Raw genomic sequence first — 20,633 nt, 5'->3', positions numbered from 1 at the left:
AAATGTCAGTCGATCTGTTAAATTATCTCTTGCACAAATTATCTTCTTTTACCAATTTAGAAATAAGTAATCCATAATTCATTAACCTAATGTGGTGGCTTATGGGTTGAGCTCTGAATGTCAACCTGACTTTTGATTCATTAGACTGATCACATGCTTTTCAACTTAAATATGCATACATTTCCAAGCAAGAGATTTGTTTTATTAATAAGATATATGAAAAATATTTTAAAATCTTGCATGAAAATATTCTCCATGCCTCTTTATACATGTGATAAAGATCATTCCATGTGAAATGATGAATTCATCCATAACCCTGAGATATATTTACATCAATAAATTTAAACGTAACTTATCAAGTGCAACATAGAGGTAATTAGACAGCTATATAATGAAATAGAAGAGAAAGTAGAATGGAAGACAGTGAAAAAATACTTCAACCTATCACGCATCCAGGCAACAACAGGAACCTGCATAAAACTGCTTCCAAATCCAGAGCTTTGTGCCAGTCATTCCATTAGGAATTGAACTGGCAGATGTCTTTGCTTGGCTCGTGTGAATGTGCTAGGCAAGGAAGAGGTTTGGATGATTACATTCACTGGGTAGTGACCTGGAAGGCTGTCTGTGTCAGTGGCTCTTTTCCATTGCAGTCAAGAAGGAGGTTACAGAAGAGAAAAATGTGTGACCATGCATTAAGGAGCCACCAAAGCAATAACACAAACGATGTAGAAAACGATAATTGGTAATTACTAAAGAAAGAGGGTGACCCCGATCAACCAGTCTAGTCATCATAATGATTACCTAATGTCCCCCATCTCATTATCAGCAATGTTCTGCCCATATATGCTGCTTCTGTAAGAACTGAGCGTTTGCACAGCAGCAGCAGGGTGATAATAAGCATCAGCATTGCATCTGTCCACCGACTCACAATTCTTCACACCTCGACTTGAACCACAAAAGGGTCAGAATGCTTTACAGAGTGGCTGGCAAAAAGGCAGTTCATGCATATTAGGTTATATAATGAAATATGGATTCATATGTTTAGATATGTTGCTAAAATATTTTACTTCCTGTGCCATTGTTGATGGATGACAATGGGAACAATGGTGCGTGTTTAGGTTCCTGTTTGTAGAGTGATTGTTGTTATTATGAGGTCGCATTAGCTTTTAGCTTCCTTCTGCCCCTGATTTTTTCTGTTTCATAATTTTATTTTCATTTATGACTTAAATAACTATAGCTTCCAAAACGTATTTAGGCTATTTCTTTATTTTCTGTTTACTTTTCTATGAAAATGTTTAAATAAAGGCCGTCTAACTCCTTTATACAAGGAAAATACAGTGAGGAAATTAAATATTTGAACACCCTTCTGTATTTTAATTTCTCCCTCTTAGAAATCATGGAGGTGCTTGGCTCCAAGTACTTAGAGATTCACTTCCATACAGGAAGCCCACATTCATATCTTCAAGTAACACAGAGTACATGTCAGACTTACCGTATTTTCACGACCATAAGGCGCACCGTACTAAAAGGCGCACTCTCAGTTATGTGTCCCATTTCTGTATTTAACACACACATAAGGCGCACCGGACTATAGGGCGCGTTTTTTATATACAGGTACAAGTCCTCTACTACCTTTAAATACCTCTACTGCGTATTTAAAAATACAGCGGGGGCAAAACTGAGTATGACTGTGCTTTATCCATGTATTTATTACAAAGTATTAATCAAACCTGGCAGCTGGCCGTGAGACAGAGACATCGCAGATGACACAGCGCTGTGGTCACTCCTAAATTAACTTAAAATCCTGAAACCTGCTGACGGAATATGTTCGCTTTTATTGCCGGTATCCTGGTGCCTGCAGCTAAAATTATTTAGATGAAAAACACCTGCCAGCAGCCGCGGTGAACCCCAGGCTGCCCAGCCTACAGGCTGCTAATGAAGAGATTTCTGCTGTCAGCGCACCGCTGGTATGTGGGGGTCTGAGCGCCTCCGACAGAAATAGATAATCTGGATGAACTGACTGCAATTATGAAGTTTTCAGGTGGACTTTCTCACTTAAAAACATATTAAAACTACTTTATTCCCACTGATCACAGCAAATATACACTATATTGCCAAAAGTATTTGCTCACCCATCCAAATTATTGGAATCAGGTGTTCCAATCACTTCCATGGCCACAGGTGTATAAATTCAAGCACCTAGGCATGCAGACTGTTTTTACAAACATTTGTGAAAGAATGGGTCGCTCTCAGGAGCTCAGTGAATTCCAGCGTGGAACTGTGATAGGATGCCACCTGTGCAACAAATCCAGTCGTGAAATTTCCTCGCTCCTAAATATTCCACAGTCAACTGTCAGCTGTATTATAAGAAAATGGAAGTGTTTGGGAACGACAGCAACTCAGCCACGAAGTGGTAGGCCACGTAAACTGACGGAGCGGGGTCAGCGGATGCTGAAGCGCATAGTGCGAAGAGGTCGCCAACTTTCTGCAGAGTCAATCACTATAGACCTCCAAACTTCATGTGGCCTTCAGATTAGCTCAAGAACAGTGCGCAGAGAGCTTCATGGAATGGGTTTCCATGGTCGAGCAGCTGCATCCAAGCCATACATCACCAAGTGCAATGCAAAGCGTCGGATGCGGTGGTGTAAAGCACGCCGCCACTGGACTCTAGAGCAGTGGAGACGCGTTCTCCGGAGTGACGAATCGCGCTTCTCCATCTGGCAATCTGATGGACGGGTCTGGGTTTGGCGGTTGCCAGGAGAACGGTACTTGTCTGACTGCATTGTGCCAAGTGTAAAGTTTGGTGGAGGGGGGATTATGGTGTGGGGTTGTTTTTCAGGAGCTGGGCTTGGCCCCTTAGTTCCAGTGAAAGGAACTCTGAATGCTTCAGCATACCAAGACATTTTGGACAATTCCATGCTCCCAACTTTGTGGGAACAGTTTGGAGCTGGCCCCTTCCTCTTCCAACATGACTGTGCACCAGTGCACAAAGCAAGGTCCATAAAGACATGGATGACAGAGTCTGGTGTGGATGAACTTGACTGGCCTGCACAGAGTCCTGACCTCAACCCGATAGAACACCTTTTGGATGAATTAGAGCGGAGACTGAGAGCCAGGCCTTCTCGTCCAACATCAGTGTGCGACCTCACAAATGCGCTTCTGGAAGAATGGTCAAAAATTCCCATAAACACACTCCTAAACCTTGTGGACAGCCTTCCCAGAAGAGTTGAAGCTGTTCTAGCTGCAAAGGGTGGACCGACGTCATATTGAACCCTATGGATTAGGAACGGGATGTCACTTAAGCTCATATGTGAGTCAAGGCAGGTGAGCAAATACTTTTGGCAATATAGTGTAGCTGCAAGATTTAGATTAGCTTTAGATTTAGATTTAGCTTTGACTGTATGATCTGGTTGAACTGTAAAGTGCCTTGAGATGACATGTGTTGTGAATTTGGCGCTATATAAATAAACTGAATTGAATTGAATTATTTAGATGAAAAAACACCTGCCAGCCACCGCGATGAAGAGGAGGAGACGCGCCGGGGATGCTGTTGAATTAAGTTTTCAGGGAGAAAAATACAGCGGGAGCAAAACTGAGTATGATTGTGCTTTATTCATGTATTTATTACAAAGTATTAATCAAACCCATCAAAGTCATCATCCTCTGTTTCTGAATAAAACAGCTGCGCTAAATCAGACATGCCAGTTTCCCCTTCTTCGCTGTCAGTCACTTTCCGTGCAGCGCGGCTCCTCAGAAATAATGCCAGCTTTTGCGAAAGCTTGAACAACAGAGCCAGCAGACACTTTAGTCCAAGCATCTACAATCCATCCGCAAACTGTGGCGTAACTTGCCCGGCGCTGCCTTCCACTTATCCTGAAACTGTGGTCTCCGTCGGTCATCCATCGCTCCCACGCCGCTCGCAGCCTTACTTCGAACGGCTGCTTCACACCGATGTCGAGCGGTTGAAGCTCCTTTGTCAGACCCCCGGGATAACGGCGAGCACAGCGTTCATTTGATTCACCTTTTTTTCACATCGGCTGTGAGATGGGCACGCAGCGATGGTGATGCGTGGAAAAAACCACCTAGTCTTCTCACATACACCTGCCTCAGCCACGCATCCATCCAGCCTTTTCCATTTGCGTTAATATCATGTGTCATCAGAGCGCTGTGTCTGTCTCGCTGGCAGCTCCCAGATCAGCTTCTCTGATTGGTTGATGCGGCGCGTCCAGCAGCAAAACTTCAATTTTTCCATCTCGAGCAGCAGAAGCGCGGCGCTTCAGATGCTTAAACGCTCCCGACGTGCTGCACCAAAATGCGCTGCGGGACCTTTTGCTGCACCTATATGCGCGTCAACCATTGACTTTGCATGTAAACTCGCTGCTTCTGCTGCACCTGCTGGGTCCGGTTCACACCGATGTCGAGCAGCGTTAATTTGTTTCCCCATGTTTTTCACATCAGCTGTGAGATGGGCACGCATGGAGTTACATATTAACAGCGATGGTGAGGGGTGGAAAAAAAAACACCTGGTCTCCTTACATTCAGCCACTCTTTCATCATCTCCTCAATGAGGTGGTCTCAAAAGTCGCAGTTACAACACACATAAGGCGCACCGCACCATAGGGCGCACCGCACATTTTGAGGGAAAAAAAAAACGTTTAAGTGCGCCTTATAGTCGTGAAAATACGGTAATAATATTACTTTAGCGATAGTTCAAGATGTTGCTTTATTGTATGTCTCGTACCATGTCTTTCGGTTGTGTTCTTTTTTCATCTCGTTACAGGTGATGAAGCAGACTGAAAATGTTTTGTCATTGTCTCCTTTCTTTCATCTTTTTTTTCTTTTTTCCTTTTCTTCTTCTGTTTTTCTGCTCTATTTACATCGCAGTGTCCATATAAACTGTAAAACTCCCGGCATAATTATAATAAAGCAATTTATATGCATGAAACAAGTGGAGCAATATGGCAATTTCCATACTGCTACACTTGTGAAAGTAAAATCTGTTGGGCTCTTTTTGGCATCAAGACAATTATTCTTATTGCCACATTGCCTGACAGGACACTGTAAAAAAAAAAAAAAGAAAAGAAATCATGGAGGGTTCTGAAATGATCATCATAGGTGCATGTCCACTGGGAGAGACATAATCTAAAGAAAATAAAATAAAATCCAGAAATCACAATGTATGATTATTTTTTTTTTTTACTATTTATTTGTATGATACAGCTGCAAGTATTTGCACATCTAAGAAAAATCAATGTGAATATTTGGTACAGCAGACTTGGTTTGCAATAACAAAGGTCAAACGTTTCCTGTAGCTTTTCACCAGGTTTGTACACACTGCAGGAGGGATTATTGGCCCACTCTTCTACACAGATTTTCTCTACAATAGTCAGGTTTCTGGGCTGTCGCTGAGGAACAGAGTTTGAGCTTCCTCCAAAGAGTCTCTATTGGGTTTAAATCTGGAGACCGGCTAGGCATCACTGGCATCATGTGATAGCAGTATTTAGCCTGTGCTGGTTCAAGTTAATAATAATAGACCTCATATTGTCTACACATCATCTTAAAACAGGAGCTTTTGCTTTAGTTTGATGTAATTTGATTTCGTCTAAATAAATTAACCGATAAATCGCTTTACATTGTCCTATATTTAACAGTATCTGTTAGGGGATGGACTTGCTGTGAGAAGCAAACCATTGGGCATTATAAAGGTACTAATTTGGTTTGAAATAAAATTCCATAATATATTATTTTTAAGTCATTGATTGAGATTTTATCTTTACACCCCTCCAGCACCTCTAAATCAAACATCTCACTTTAAACCATCCTGAGTGTAAACATTAACCTTCAACAAGCAAACATAAGGAGCAACTTACAGAACATTCTGCGAGGCACCAAGCTGCAGCAGCAGCTGAACAATGGCTGCATGTCCGTTCCTCACAGCATCATGGAGTGGAGAATCATTTTCATAGCCAGGGGTGTTCAACAGGGCTCCTCTAGAGACCAAAACCTCCACAGCTGCCAGGTGGCCCAGATTACACGCCTCATGCTGAAACAAGAGGGAAAAAACAAGCGACAATAGTATTTCTGTGTAACTTCTGTTCATATTTTTATCACAGTTGTTGATTAATAAAGCTCTATTAGCATAAAATCATATCACATCTTATATTCCTCATTTTACTGCTAATGGGGGAAAATGCATCAAAACTATTTTGTCATGCATGTAAAACAGCACAAAGCTGCAGAATATGCATTTTGCAACTATTAATCAAAGTTATATTACATACATTTATGAGATCCAATCACATTAAACTGTTTTGCATTATTATAGAAAACCATGATGCTGCGATATGATGCTTTTTTTAAATTGAGACTGACAGAAATGTCCTTTCTAACATCACAATCATCCAGCCATTATCACAAACATTTAAGAGGTCGGTAAGAAGATCTATACCTGATGAGGGCATAAAAGAAAATGGAAATCATTAAAAGTTATGATGAATATTTGTGTTTGAAACCTAAAATATAGTCACATATTCAAGTGCAACATTGCAATGACATTTACAATGTGTAGCAAAATATTTTTCTTTTACTGTTTCCTAATGTTGCATTCAAGCTTACATTTAAATAATGTATATCAAAAAATAAATTACAATATATATATAAAAAAGAGAGGATTAAATATTGAGAAGACATGTATTGTTATTACAATAGCTCGTTCTGGAAAATGAAACTTGCCTTTTTCATTTTTCAACACCCAACTGTTTCATGTAAAGATAAGCCATCTCCAGGATTTATTTAGCCCTGGCCATCTGTAACAGACAAATGTTTCCTTTTCCTCACAGGAATTAAAATGGATTTGTTTAGTACCCAATAATATCTGAATCATTTTGTTTGCTTAAGGCTGAACGATCACAGAAAAGCACGCACTTGTATTACCTTAGAAGACTAATAAAACAGCTAGTAAGTGGTGCTGAAGCTACAGAAGTGGAAAAGACACATCAGGGATCTCCAGAGGATTCCAGCATTTCGGCTCAACCAACATCCAGAAAATATACAAGCAGTCAAATGATAGTTGAAAGCTCAAAGCGTATTGTAAGCATTTAAAAAAAATCAGCTGCAAACTGTCAGAACTCAAATTGAAGACATCTGAGCTGAGCTAGCAGTGAGATTAAGGGATGTAATAAAGTCAGAGACAAACACTGATGCTTGTTCTCAAAAAGAAAAAAAAACATGATAACTGAGAGAACAGAAGACAGACCCTTCAACTTTTCCAGTTGAAGAAGAACTTTTTCGAGTTAAAACAAGGGCAACAACTACAGTTATCTCTCTAATGATAACTGGAGTTGAGAATCCATTTTGAGCCATGTTTCCTAAGATTTTTGCAAAAATAAATTTCTTAATTAAAAGGTATTCATACTACTAGATCCGCTCTTTTTAAAATTTTCATTCAAGTTTTATTACAGGGTCTGTAGGTAACTGCATTTTAATAAAAAACAATATATCGTCCAAAATAAACCCCCTTTTCAATTCAAAACCTTTTTTCTGCTCAACTATTGAATAAATAATTATATGAGCACAACAACACATGCATTTATTGTTTTTAAACTAACTATTTTGGTTACTTGGTAATTATGTTATTTTTTTAAACCTTTCATTTCGGTCTAAAATTCCGCGATTGCATACAATCTTATGTTTTTTTGCTTATTTATTTCATATAAAGTGTGTTCAAACATTTAATCCACATGTAGAAGAGCAGTTTGAGCAGCCTTTTCATCAAACCACGTCTTATTTGTATTTTTGTGAATGACAATTTCTGCTTTTATTTGAGTAAAATTATATTAAAGTAGAGCTGCTTTTGATACATTTTGGTGACTAGACCTAATGCTGAAATATCTTCTCTATTATGCCAGTACTTAATCCTTATCCCTTACTAATGCTGCCGTTATGGTGAAAGTATTCTTTCGAGACCAAAAAAAAAAAAAAGAAATTCTTAATTAATTATGCTAATTATAACATCTTCACCTATTCTTATCAGTCTGCAAGGTTTAATGCAGACATCCTTCTCTATTTGCCCCATGGCTGTTTATCACCTTACAGCCTGCTCTGCCTCTAATCACTTCACAGCTTTGATGCCAATAGTCCTGCTGCAGTTCTTGCCCTGAATATATACGGATTTTGTCTTACATTTTGCTGCATCTGCTTAGAGAATCTCAGCTTTTTTCACTCTGCAATGATTTTTATATCCGGCATGATCACGGCCCGATCCGGCTCTTGTGACTTAAAAACATCATCAGTGATCAGGGAACCTCTGGATCCCGCCATCCGGCGGGGGAGAATTTCAGTCAAGATAGACATTTTTACTTGGCTGTACCTTGTTAATTCTGTGACTTGACCTTCTTATACCTCATCCAAAATACTTAGCATATCCTGAGCTATTTTCTGCATTTAGGCTGCTATAGGCATAGACTGCTGAAGGATATAAGGACCCCTTTTCATCATCTATCTCTATTCTCCCGTTCTGCAGTTTTTTAGTTCAATCTCTAACATTATATTCTCTCTTTCAGTAAAAGTAAAAAAAAATTATCCACTGGACTTGGTTTCCAAGCTTTGAAGACGTTTCGCCACCTCTCCAGGAAGCTTTCTCAATTCAAATCCAACCCAACCAACTTTAAACAGAGGTGGTGGACTCAGATTCCAGCTTCCAAAAACATACAATTCAATCATAGACATGATCCCTTCCAGATATCACCAAACCCCCCACCCCATCACAGAGGAACGAGGGACCTACCCACTCCAGCCAGTGAACAACACCTCCTTAACGACCGACTCTTAACAATCATAGACACGTTTCAGGTATTACAGGAGACAATCCCCCCCTTAACGGCAAACCCCCCCCTTTAACGACCGACCCTCAGAATCATAGACAGGTTTCAGCTATTACAGGCTAAAGATGGAACCAAACAACCCATTCATCGGTTACCATTTGCATGTTTCCAAGCGATACAAGGCGTTGTCTATATAAGACTCAAACTCACTGCGGATCCAGACATTTGAATTGAGAAAGCTTCCTGGAGAGGTGGCGAAACGTCTTCAAATCTTGGAAACCAAGTCCAGTGGATATTTTTTGAATTTTTACGGAATTATAGTAGTCAATAGTCATGTGGAGATATTTGACCAGACATGGATTATTACCTTAAAAACTGTGAATGTAATGTGAATGTTTTTTGGCTCCATGAAATGAGCCTCATCAGCTGGTTCAGTCAGTTCTGCATATAGTGGTAATACTGTTAAGCCTGGTCTTTAACGCTAATGTCCACCTATCGGCCAGAATATTAGGTGAAAGTCGGGGGACAGGGACAATGAAGCCGCCGTTGAATGCTGCGCTATTTCAACCACATCAGAACTACAAATGTTACTGATATTACTGCAAAGTACAGAGTGTGTATACAGTTGAATAAAGACAGGTAAATGTCTATCTTACATGGATCAAAAACTGCAATCAACGAATAATTAAATGCCATGCTTTGGCAAAGATTCACACACTAAGATTTCATGGTCATCGTGACTAATAAAAACATTGTATTTAGTCTGAGATGAGAGGATCTAGAGGTGGCCTGATCACAGATTATGTTTTTAATTCACAAGGAGAGCCATGCGTGTCTACCAGTAAAGAACAAAGAGTTTTGTATCACTATATGCATACATATATACAAAAAAAAGAGAGGTTGAGAACGGTCCAGAGGCCTTCATCAGTGATAGTCACATTAATAGCTGCAGATAAACAATTGTTCAAATTTGGCTGCAGTTTCTGATGAGAAATACATGAGAAAACTTCTAGTCTATTAGTATAAATGCCACTAAGCATGGTGAACTCTCTGATGCTGAGAAAGAGCTGACTCACCCCTGCTAAAGCAAACATCCCTCTTCATGATGCTTCATTGTTTGCAGAAGGTTCTTTACCATGAACACTGTAAACGCTAAACATGTCCACAATTCTTCCACTGCACAAATAATTCAATTTCAAACCTTTCCATCTGATTCCACATTCCTGCTTATGGCTCATATTTTCTCTGGCAATTTCAAGTCTGGCCTTAATGTTTGTTTTTATATCCCTCTACTTCTCCCTCTACAGAGGCAGAAACTTCTATAGATGTACATAGACTTACCAAAGGAGTCCAGCCAGCATTATCTTTCAGGTTGGGGTCTGCTCCCTGGTCCAACAGTTCTTCGACAGAATCTACATCTCCCTGCAGGGTAGGTAAAATAAACAACAATCCTGGGGTGAAAATCACAAACCTATAAAGTCAACCCATTTAAAAATCAACACCTGATGCCTGAGAACAAAAGCTCAACAGTTTATCAATCAGCCTCCACAGAGAGCAATTGATTACCGTGTCTGGGATGCTGGGAGGGATTACAGCCACGTTTCTAAGGATTACTGAAAAGCAGAACTTAGCTGCTAATTTGGATAGAATTTGTCAAGCCATAAAAAGAAAACAAAGGACAATTTTCTAATTATTTATTTATAATTTTCATCCCTTTAGGACATGATAGGTGCAGCTTTTTTTTAAGTTTTGCTTCTGATGCCAGGCTGCTTTTATTTTACCACTGCTTGTGCTGAAATTAAGAATCGGGGGACTTGCTAACAAATATCTCACCTTTATGGCTGCAAGATGCAGAGGGGTCTCTCCCTTGTGGTTCCTCTTCATTACTGCAGGACTTCCAGGACTTGAACGGCTGCCAGATGATCGAGGACTGCATAAGGATTTGTTGTGGCTTTCTGCAGATCTAAGTGCTACCACAGAGGGACTACGTTGCTCATCTGCTCTCAGGTGTTTCTTGCTCCTTTCCCTCATGGGGCTTGTTAAAGTTAAACACTCTGTGAAAGGCAAAGATGGTCTATCTGGTGTTTTCCTCCTTTGCCCTGGAGAAGCCCTCGGTCGTTTTGGTGTGGTATCCAAGGTCCGGTTTACCTCCTCGGTTTTGTTTCTTTTGGAGGTGTTCTCTTGGGGAGAGATGCTTTTGTTTTTAGAAGAATTGTTATTCGGATTGGGGTCATTTGTGGACACCATCTCACTGGATATGCTCAGCTCATGCTGGCTTTGGTTACTGAGCACATTCACCCCTCCTCCTGAGAAACCCTCTTTCATCGTATGGTTGGTCAAACTGAGTTCATCAATCTGCGATACTTCGGGATGAGGCTTGTCATTGGCAACAGTAGGGCTTAAGAAAGAAACCCTTTTACTGGACCTTCTTGCCCCATCAGCACAAAATGGCTCCAGTCCAGATGAAGGATTTTGATCCTCTGTAATTCCCCATTGCCGGTTAATGGTCTCCAGCCTCTTCCTTTTCATGCTCTCTTTGTTCTGTTTACGTGTGGTACTTGTGCGACCTTGAACCTGCTTTTTAGTAGCAACTTTCTTGGATCTCTTCCTTCCTTTTCTGTTTACATTATTTTCACATTGTGAAGATGAAGAGTCTTGGGAGGATGAAGCAAAATTAAACACAGAAAGGTCCTGGCACTGAGCTGCAGGCTGCTCTCCGGAGGAGCTATTGTCTGGGATCGGGACCTCTAAAGGCTTCTCTACCTTACAGCGCACCTTTCGACTGCGGGGACTGAACCAGATCTTAAAGTTCTTTTTCTGCTTTAGGACAACAGCCTCAGCCTGTGATTTGACCTCAACACAAGATGATTCTGCTGTAAGACAAATAAAAAAGGAGGAGAGGGAAAAAAAAAAGCATAGCTGAGTCATATTTAACAACAAAAACATTAATCTCGTCCTTGTACTTTGTCTGCTACAACTTTTCAAAGTGAATTGCTTTGAGAGAGCCTTTTTATCTCCGTAATAACATTCCACTAGACACTCAGATTAAAAAGCAAATAAACCAGCAATCAATTTCATACAGGGTAATGGATATCTTGCACTAAATGTTTGTCTACATCTGACTACATCTTTACATGGACTTATAGAAGAATTCATGACACAACCACAAACATCACAGTATTCTGTCAGGGATTTATGCGATAGACAGAAGGTAGTACATCATTTTTAAAGTGGAAAGAAAGGCAACATCAGTATCAGCCTGCAGGGATTTATTTGTCCAGCAGCAACAGAGAAGCTGGTCAGAGTTGATGTGAAAATGGAAGGTGTAAAATACAGGTATAGGCCACTTGAAAAAAAAAACTGTTAGAGGCAAATCACCTGATGCAAAGCAGATCTTTGCCTTCCAGAAAGAAAACAACCCTACACATCCAGCCAGAGCTGCAATGGAATGGTTCAGATGCTTTTCAACATGGGGGTCATAACCCCCTAGGCGGTTGCAGAAATAAAGTGGGGCATTGTGAAATGTTGCCATGGCCCCCTCTCCCTTGAGAATCTCATATGTGTTGCATCAAGGGCAGATAAAGACCATCCTAATGGATGGAAATATTACTGACATGCAGACTCAAAGTGTCTGATCCTTTAAAGGTAATGTTCTAATAAACACAGAGTCCAAACAATGTTTTGTAAATTTTATAACACAAACTTCGAGATTGCAAAGGTGACTGCAGACCTTACACTGTTTAAAGGTGTCATTATGCAGAAATGTGACATTTTGTTTCTGTTGGGCTTCATTTTAAAACCTTTGGGATCTGGAGTGTGGAAGTACCTTTTTTTTTTTCGTGGCCTCTTTGTTCAAACCAGAAATGCCCAAAAAAGTACTCTCTTCCACAAAGCTTTATTAAAGTCCTTCTGTACAGAAATGAATACTGGAAGGGTGCTAACATTAGCCCGCCTTGCTATCATTACTCTAATAATTATTCTAGGGCTGGGTGACAAACCATTTTTTTCCGTTAACATCATTCACTACTATAACTTGTGACAATTTTCCCACGTCGATAAAAGAAATTTAACTTTATTCTGCTATTTTCCCTGTGTTGCAAGGGTGGCTGGTATTTCCTTCCCCTGTAAGACAGGGCAGGGTATCTGTAATCACGTGGCTCCAATGATCCAGTCAGTAGCGTAATCAAAGATATTGCGGATTAGCCCAGTGAATAAGCATCTAACACAGCTGTAAACGAAATTATATCAGTTAATTCGGTAGAGCCGAGCGAGAGCAGAGATGAAGCTGAACGCGCAGAGAAGTCAATAGCGCATTGTCAGAGTTGAGCGCGCAACAGCCAGGTTTTGAGTGAAGGTATGCGAGTTCAAACAATGAACATTGTTCTCATTGCATGCTCAGTTCAGTGGCACAAAAATTACATGTTGAGCAAAAAAACAACAAATGCTAAATTTGACTGAAAAAGTTTCTGTTACCTGTTTGCAAGAGAGGTAACATTTTTCTCCTGTTCAATGAGACATTGTTGAATGCTTAACCTTGAATGAGTTCAAGATAAAAAAAAAATTTTAAAAGTTATATGTAATGGGATTTATTCAATAAATAAACCATAAATAGATCAGTTGCATTTCCAGCACATGCCTTTATTTCAGATAGAAGAACCGGAGCATTTATCTTGCATTTATCCTTATCAAGTTAAAATTACCCAATTTATCGTGATTTTAATTTAAGGTCATATCACCCAGCCCTAAATTATTCCACCTGAAATGGCAAATTCCAACAAACAGGGATTTCGCCTCAGGCAGTCTAAACATTTTACCTATTGTAACAGAGACCTGGGAACAATGGAAAACGGCTAATGGCACTCATGCTACATCCATATGAAGGTGCATACACACATAGAATTCTCACAGAAAATAAAAAAAATGAAAGAATGAAAAGACTTTTTATTTTTTCTCCCAAAATGATTAAATAGGAAATTAAAGTCAGTTTCAGAATCATTTGAATCAGTAAAATACCAGATTAGGACTCCTTTAAAGAGGGTGGCATAAGCACCATCCTTTCCTTTCTTTTTTTTTTATAATCAATTTCCTTCCACTTGAATCATGCACTACTTCGTATTTGTTTATAAACACACAATAAAAAACTAAACAGAAAAGTTTGTTGCTGTATTGTGCAAAAAAACCGGTTGGGAAATACAAATACAAACATGTGGCTCTGCATGTTTTACCTGGAAGTTCAGTGGGATTAAGCAGGGAGTCCAAGCCACTAAACAGCTGTATGATGCTGCTAAGCTGCCTGTTGATTTGGATGTCCTTCACCCACGCAGGGCTGCGACACACAGCGCAGCCATCTCCTGCCCGGGGGCCAGCACAAGACCTGAGCAATAAGTCTTTCTTAGCCTGCAGTCTTTTCTTACAATTCAGCAAAAGGAATACAGTACATCTACTGATTTACCTACTTAGTAGACACTAAAGAAAAGGAAAGGCTGGTGGATTATTCCAACCTTACATGAAATAAACAATGAACTTATTTATCACTGTAAACCTTGTACTTTCAGAGCTAAGCTGCATTTCATTTCAGGAAAGATTAATCCAAGCAACTTAAATAATTATCCATGCCTGCGGGAGGAGGAAGACTACTCCCACCGTGGCCATTTTCATGTGTTATAGCAGAAAAAAAGCATAGTGTTTGTTTTAAATACCATTTAGGCATGCCAGTATGCCCTGCCAGTAAGCCAGCATGCATGATTTCACAGCCTTGGCAGCCGCACACTTAAATGCAACGGAGCAATCATTATCGTTATTAGCTACACCTGTGTTCGGCAAATAAAAATTCCTGCCACGATGCACGCCTGCCCATAATAAGCATATCACAGCCGAACACCGTGAGCTTACATTACCTGCACAGCATATGCTCACATATCCCCAGACAGACCGGCTCCTCCATCAAATTTGAGCTGAGAAATAGACAAAGGATTTATTAGTCAGTGCAGGCTTACTACAGAGTAATTGCATGCAAGATGCCGTAGAGCAGTAATTAGCTTTTTGATCTTTAGCTTTTTGAGAGTATTAGAACCTTAATTCCTTTATCACAGAATATTATCAGATTTTATACAATTTTATACAATTTTATACAACCCCACTGAAATCACAGAAGGAAACTAAAAATAAAGAACAAAATCCATCTGCAAGCATCTCATATAGTGTTGTTTACTGCACTATGGTGCATTTCTAACATATCATGCAAAGGCTCTGAAGCTTACTCTGCCTCTGCATTTTTTTTTCTCAAAATACATCAGCTTCGACATCCCTGGACTGCAATGTGTACTATCTACTGTGAATGATTCTCTCAGCTTAAGGCTGTATTCATGTTTCCTTTACAGAGGATATAAAATTTTACACATTCTTAAAATAAATAAATAAATACATATTTTTCAATGTTAACACTAACTGAGAGAAAGCATTTCAGAAGATATTTTACTGAAACAGGGATTATGTAGATGTAAATATACATATAAGCCAAAATCTTTAAAGTGAGATAAAGATTCTCTTCATCTCTAGGTTTTACTCAGGTTGCCGAATGTTTTGCTACAATGATGACTTTTGTCCTAAAACATTCTCTCCAACTTGAGTAAAAAAAAAAAAAAAAAAATCTCCTAAGCATGATGACACCATCACCATCTTTACTGTGGGTTGTATTATATATATTATATTGGAGTGGGGGGAGTGTCGGCCCAATAGTTAGGACATAGAGCTTGGAATCCTGACGTTCTGAGTTCTAAACCCACTCCCACAGACTGCTACTCTGGGTCTTTGATCAAGACCCTTAACCCCACACTGCTCCCCGGGCGCCCCACGATGGCAGCCCACTGCTTCCCAAAGGGATGGGTTAAATGCAGATGTAAATTTCTCCAATGTGAGATCAATAAAGTTCAATTATTATATTATAATCTAATCATTTAAAAAGCCTCCTAACTTATATATGTTTTGTTTTAAAGTTGTAATTATTATAAATCAAAGAAATGTAGCCTATTTTCAGTTCGTAGGTCACATGAATAACTTATCCTTTCTGCAGGGTTATTATTATTATAATTAAAAATGCAGCACTGTTATGATCATGTGTTCCTTCTAAGTTCCTTCAAAGTAATACAAGCAGGACATTTTTTCCCTGTCACTCATCTGCTTACTATGCCACTGGGGGAAAAAAAGATAACTGATTTTCAAATATCATTTCAGTTTAATGTGGGGGGAAAAAGTCAGAATTCTGACCTTAATCTCATAATTCTGACCTTTTTCCCCATACCAAACAGAAATAATATTTAAAAATCAGTTAACATTTTTTTATTCCTTCGGTGGCCCTAATTTTCTTCTACAGCTTGGAAGCTTGAAATTTCAGTAAACTTGTTTGTAAAAATTCAAATGAAAATAAAGGGACTTTGCAAATATGTCTTTTATATTCGTCTTGCATTGAATGTAAGGACGATTACTTGCATCTAAAAATAAACCTCGCCTAATTTATATCAGTTCAATCCACCAGTAAAATTAGAAGTTAACAGATATTGTTGATTTATCGTCGTAGCTTAGAACAATAATGTTTTTCAGACACATAAACTCACCATTTGGAGCAAAGCAGCAGTTGACGGAAGCTTGCCACCGCCTCTTTAGTCCTCTTCCAGCTGTCTTCCTCTAGCGGTGCGTTGTTATCCATCTTCACAAGAGATATTTCCCTGGAAGATTTGCTTTCTTTATCTAGTTTGCTTAAATGGTGCATAAACAACCAGCCTGCAAAACAAGAACTTCCTGGTTCGTTGCATCTCCCGCCAATTATTTACGGAAGTGACTTAAGCGGTGTGGCGGTTACGTCATCACACCCGTAAAAAGCGTGCTCCTCTGTGTAAATTTACTTTACTTTATTAATATTACTATTTTTATATTTATTTAGATATTTTTCATTTATTATCATTCACTTTTATTATTATGCTGGTAAGGATTCGCAGTATTTCAGGTCATTGTCATTCCAAAAAAAGACAATGAAAAAATCTATCAACTGGATTTTGTTTTCTAGTTTGAAGACGTTTTGCTTCCCATCCAAGAAGCTTTTTCAATTCAAAATTAAAACCTTCAACTCAATGCTGTTCCTGACATTTTGAATTGAAAAAGCTTCTTGGATGGGAAGCGAAACGTCTTCAAACTTGAAAAAAAAAGTCAAGTAGATAAATTTTCTTTTTTGGGAACACTTTTATTATTGTTTACTGAAAATTGTACTTATTTATTTTTGTATATTATAAAGGACATTTTAATAAACTTTATTAAAAGAATTATCTGGTGATAATAGGAAATTTCAGAAGAATATATTTGTAGAGTCAACTGCTCAACAGTCCTATATTATTATGATTAAAGCAACTAGCCAGACATTTGTTTAAAACCAGCTCTTACAGAACTTAACAGCATAACTATTATTGTTATTTGCTTTGCCCTATTTTAAACAAATCAAAATTACCCTTCCAGAAAAAAAGCTTTTACACACACATGTCTTGTTTCATTACCAATGGCTCTTATCCCTGTTATTTGGAGAAAAAAAAAAATCTTTTTATTTTTCTTGCTTTATTTTCTTGTCCCTAATCAAATTACCTGCACTATTTCAGGGAACTATGGCAACACAAAAACACATGCCTGTAAAGAGCTGCTGGACCTACTGTCATTGAATTATGAGAGCTGTTATAAAACCAAGCACTAAAGTGAGGTTTAGACAATATTTTTCCCCAGAGCTGCTGCATCATCTGCTGCTTGCACTAAAAACTCATGCTTATCAGAAATAATTGTAGTTAGAACAGTCCTACCATTTAGACACACCATATGTCTACTGTTAATTCAAATACCATCATCAATAAACTCGTCAAAATTAAGGAAATAGTAATAGAAGAAAATCTCCTTACAACTTGAATATAACGTACAGACATTATGAGTGTCAATCAGTACTTGTTATTTTTCATAAAACTTGGATTTGGGAATCTGGTCACACCCATCTCTGTAGTGGCCGATCAGGAAAAAAAAAAAACTATAAAAAAAAAAAATACGGAAAATATAGAAAAAAAACACATTTAAACATTAACATTTAACTTTCCTCAATAAAATATTTTTTTATTTATTCGAATCACGGTTTCAATATGATATGCTTTTTCATTTATATATGAATATGTTCCATCTCAGGGATTGTACTTTTCCCTGATTAGAATCTGGTTAAATGATAACATGATGATTTAAAAAAAAACAACAAAAAAAGCCTTATTAATACAACTATGAAAGGTGATATTCTACCTCAACATCAAATTCCCTTGGGAGGTGTATTGGATTTTCATTAAATCTGGGTTGGTGTGCACACTGCAAAAACAATCCAGAAATAAGTAAAAAATGGCTTAAATTAAGTATATTTAGCCTTAATTTGAGTAGATAAATAAGATGATTTGCCAATGGAATGAGTATTTTTACTCTTAAAATAAGATAGTTAGATAATATTTACTTGAAATAAGAGGATAAAATAGTTTTTTCTTATTTTAAAAGGAAATTGTCTTGTTCCATTGGCAAAGTGTCTTACTTACCTCCTCAAATCAAGGAAAAACACACTTATTTTAAGAAAAAATAACTTATTGAGATTTCTATTTTTTGCAGTGCAACTTATGTGTTTTTATGGCTTCTATTTCCCAAACACCTGCATTCTGACCAGTTAGTACACATGGAAGATACTATCAGTGTAACATCCTGCAAGACCAAATCTCCCACACATGTATAAGACCTAATTCCACATGTATGGTGTAATTGGAACTATAAAACAAACACATGGAGATCATTTAAGCACAATTATATGTACCAGAGAAAAAAAAAAGCAAGAATTTGTGTCATACAAATGTTAAAATAACCAAATAACCCAGTTTGCAAATAAGCTTGACTGTGTAAATGGTTAAAACAAAAAAGACATTTCAGATATATTTGTTTAAATAAAAATCTCCAAGATCTCAGTAATTCTGGAAAGTAGCCTAAGCTGTTCACAAAGATTACATTTTGTGAAGCTAGATATCTGTTTGCAGGAGAAGACTCGAAGGCTTATAGATTATTTGTCATCATCAAGCCTTCAGCACTGCAATACAGTCAGAAACAATCTTATAGTGGAAATATTTGCATGAGCATAGTTACAGTAGATATCTTTTAAAAACCACTGTGGGCAGATATCCTTTTTGAAAAACTGATCAAGCACTCAAAACATGTAACAGATTAACAAATCAGAACATAAATATGTTCATGAACATAGTTTCTTTTTCCTTTTGGTTAAACAAATATAGCCTATTACCACCATGCCAGCAGAAAGTCCTTTAATCAGAAAAGCTTATGTCTTTTTTTGGTAATTGTATGTAGCTGTTTAACAATATATAGGTAACTTTCTATTTCTGAATAATGGAGAGCAATATAAAACTGGAGTATTATATGCTGCCTTTCAAATGAAACACTTCTTTTTTTTTCTAAGGAAGGGTCTGGAAGATTTGCAGAACGATCCAAAATAAGCCTCAGTTTAAACATATTACAACAGCAGTTCTTGTAATGAGAGTCTGAGCTTTTGTTCATTCCAGATCTGCTGCTTTCCTGGTAAATGCTGGGTCTGAATCTTTTCCACAGCAGTGTATTCTGTTTATATTCACAGTATGTGGGACATGGGGTTGTAAACAATCAGCGCTATGACCAAGAGCAATATATTGCAAAGGCCAGTAGAAACATTTCTCTGCATATATATGAGGACGGCACAGACACTGTGACAAAAGAACATTCCTTTTTCTTAGAAAACCCATGCTGTCCAATGTTATTAATAACTTTTAATATTTTTAATTTATTTGCTTTTTCTTGTGTCTTTAAAATTATTGTGCAGGAGGGGGTTACAGCTTAATAGGGTTTTTTTGTGTACTCCTGATCTTTATTACATTAAAATGACAGAACTTGTACTGAGCATACACTGAGGAACATTGCACAATTCTCTATATTCCTAAAACTTAAATTGAAATGGGAGGAATTTTCACATGTGGACAATTTAATCCCAGTTCATTCCTGATCTTGCTGTTTAGTAAGTTTCAACTAATACATGAGACAGCCCTAGAGGGAAATTCACATAGGTGAACTCTGTTTTCTTATTCAATATTTTCTCAAATAAATGTACTGCACGGGATTGTGTTAAGGGTGTGTCAAAATAGGGGGGCTAATATATATCCATCCATTTTTTTTTTCATTACGCTTTTTCCCAGCCGGGGGCGAGAGGGGTGCTGCCGGCTGACGCCAGCTGTCTACGGGCAAGAGGCGGGGTACGCCCTGGACAGGTCGCAAGCCCATTGCAGGGCAACACAGAAACAAACAGGACAAACATTCACACATTCACGACTAAGGAGAATTTAGAGAAGCCAATGAACCTAAAAGTCATGTTTTTGGACTGTGGGAGGAAGGCGGAGTACCCAGAGAGAACCCGAGTATGCACAGAGAGAACATGTAAACTCCATGCAGAAAGACCGGGGAGGAATCGAAAATGGAACCTTCTTGCTGCAAGGCGGCAGTGCTACCGGCTGCATCACTGAGCAGCCCCGGGGGCTAATATATTCTTGCTTTAAATACGTAGAAGATTGGGATTGTAAAGTGACAAAATGCGGAGTTGGTCAAGGGTTGAACCTAAGCATCAGAGAGTAACAGGAGTGTTATTAGATACACTGCTAAAAACTATTGGTCAACCACATGAACAAAGTTGATGTATCTCAATAAAAAAAGACAACAAAAAAAACGTAA

The 20,633-nt window shown here is 38.4% G+C and overlaps 1 protein-coding gene across 2 annotated transcripts in view; it reads right to left on the bottom strand.

Moving 5' to 3' along the window:
* The window catches only part of bard1 (BRCA1 associated RING domain 1), a 47,088-nt gene extending 30,450 nt beyond the window's left edge, over window positions 1-16,638 (bottom strand). Inside the window, exons 1-6 of one of the 2 annotated variants that reach the window (XM_038302623.1) lie at window positions 16,436-16,638; window positions 14,720-14,776; window positions 14,048-14,196; window positions 10,656-11,695; window positions 10,164-10,244; window positions 5,871-6,043 (exon numbers count right to left, since the gene is read on the bottom strand). In XM_038302623.1, the coding sequence (XP_038158551.1) occupies window positions 5,871-6,043; window positions 10,164-10,244; window positions 10,656-11,695; window positions 14,048-14,196; window positions 14,720-14,776; window positions 16,436-16,590 (1,655 nt within the window). In that variant the 5' untranslated portion in view covers window positions 16,591-16,638. The remainder of the gene's footprint in view (window positions 1-5,870; window positions 6,044-10,163; window positions 10,245-10,655; window positions 11,696-14,047; window positions 14,197-14,719; window positions 14,777-16,435) is intronic. The other variant, XM_038302624.1, reaches the window with a different exon arrangement.
* Between the last annotated feature and the right edge of the window lie 3,995 nt (window positions 16,639-20,633).

Source organism: Cyprinodon tularosa, unplaced genomic scaffold, assembly GCF_016077235.1.
Source record: "Cyprinodon tularosa strain WSP-4 unplaced genomic scaffold, ASM1607723v1 ctg496, whole genome shotgun sequence".
NCBI classification, from domain to species: domain Eukaryota; kingdom Metazoa; phylum Chordata; class Actinopteri; order Cyprinodontiformes; family Cyprinodontidae; genus Cyprinodon; species Cyprinodon tularosa.
Note: the sequence above shows the minus strand (reverse complement) of the source record. Positions and strands in the feature narration are given on the sequence as shown.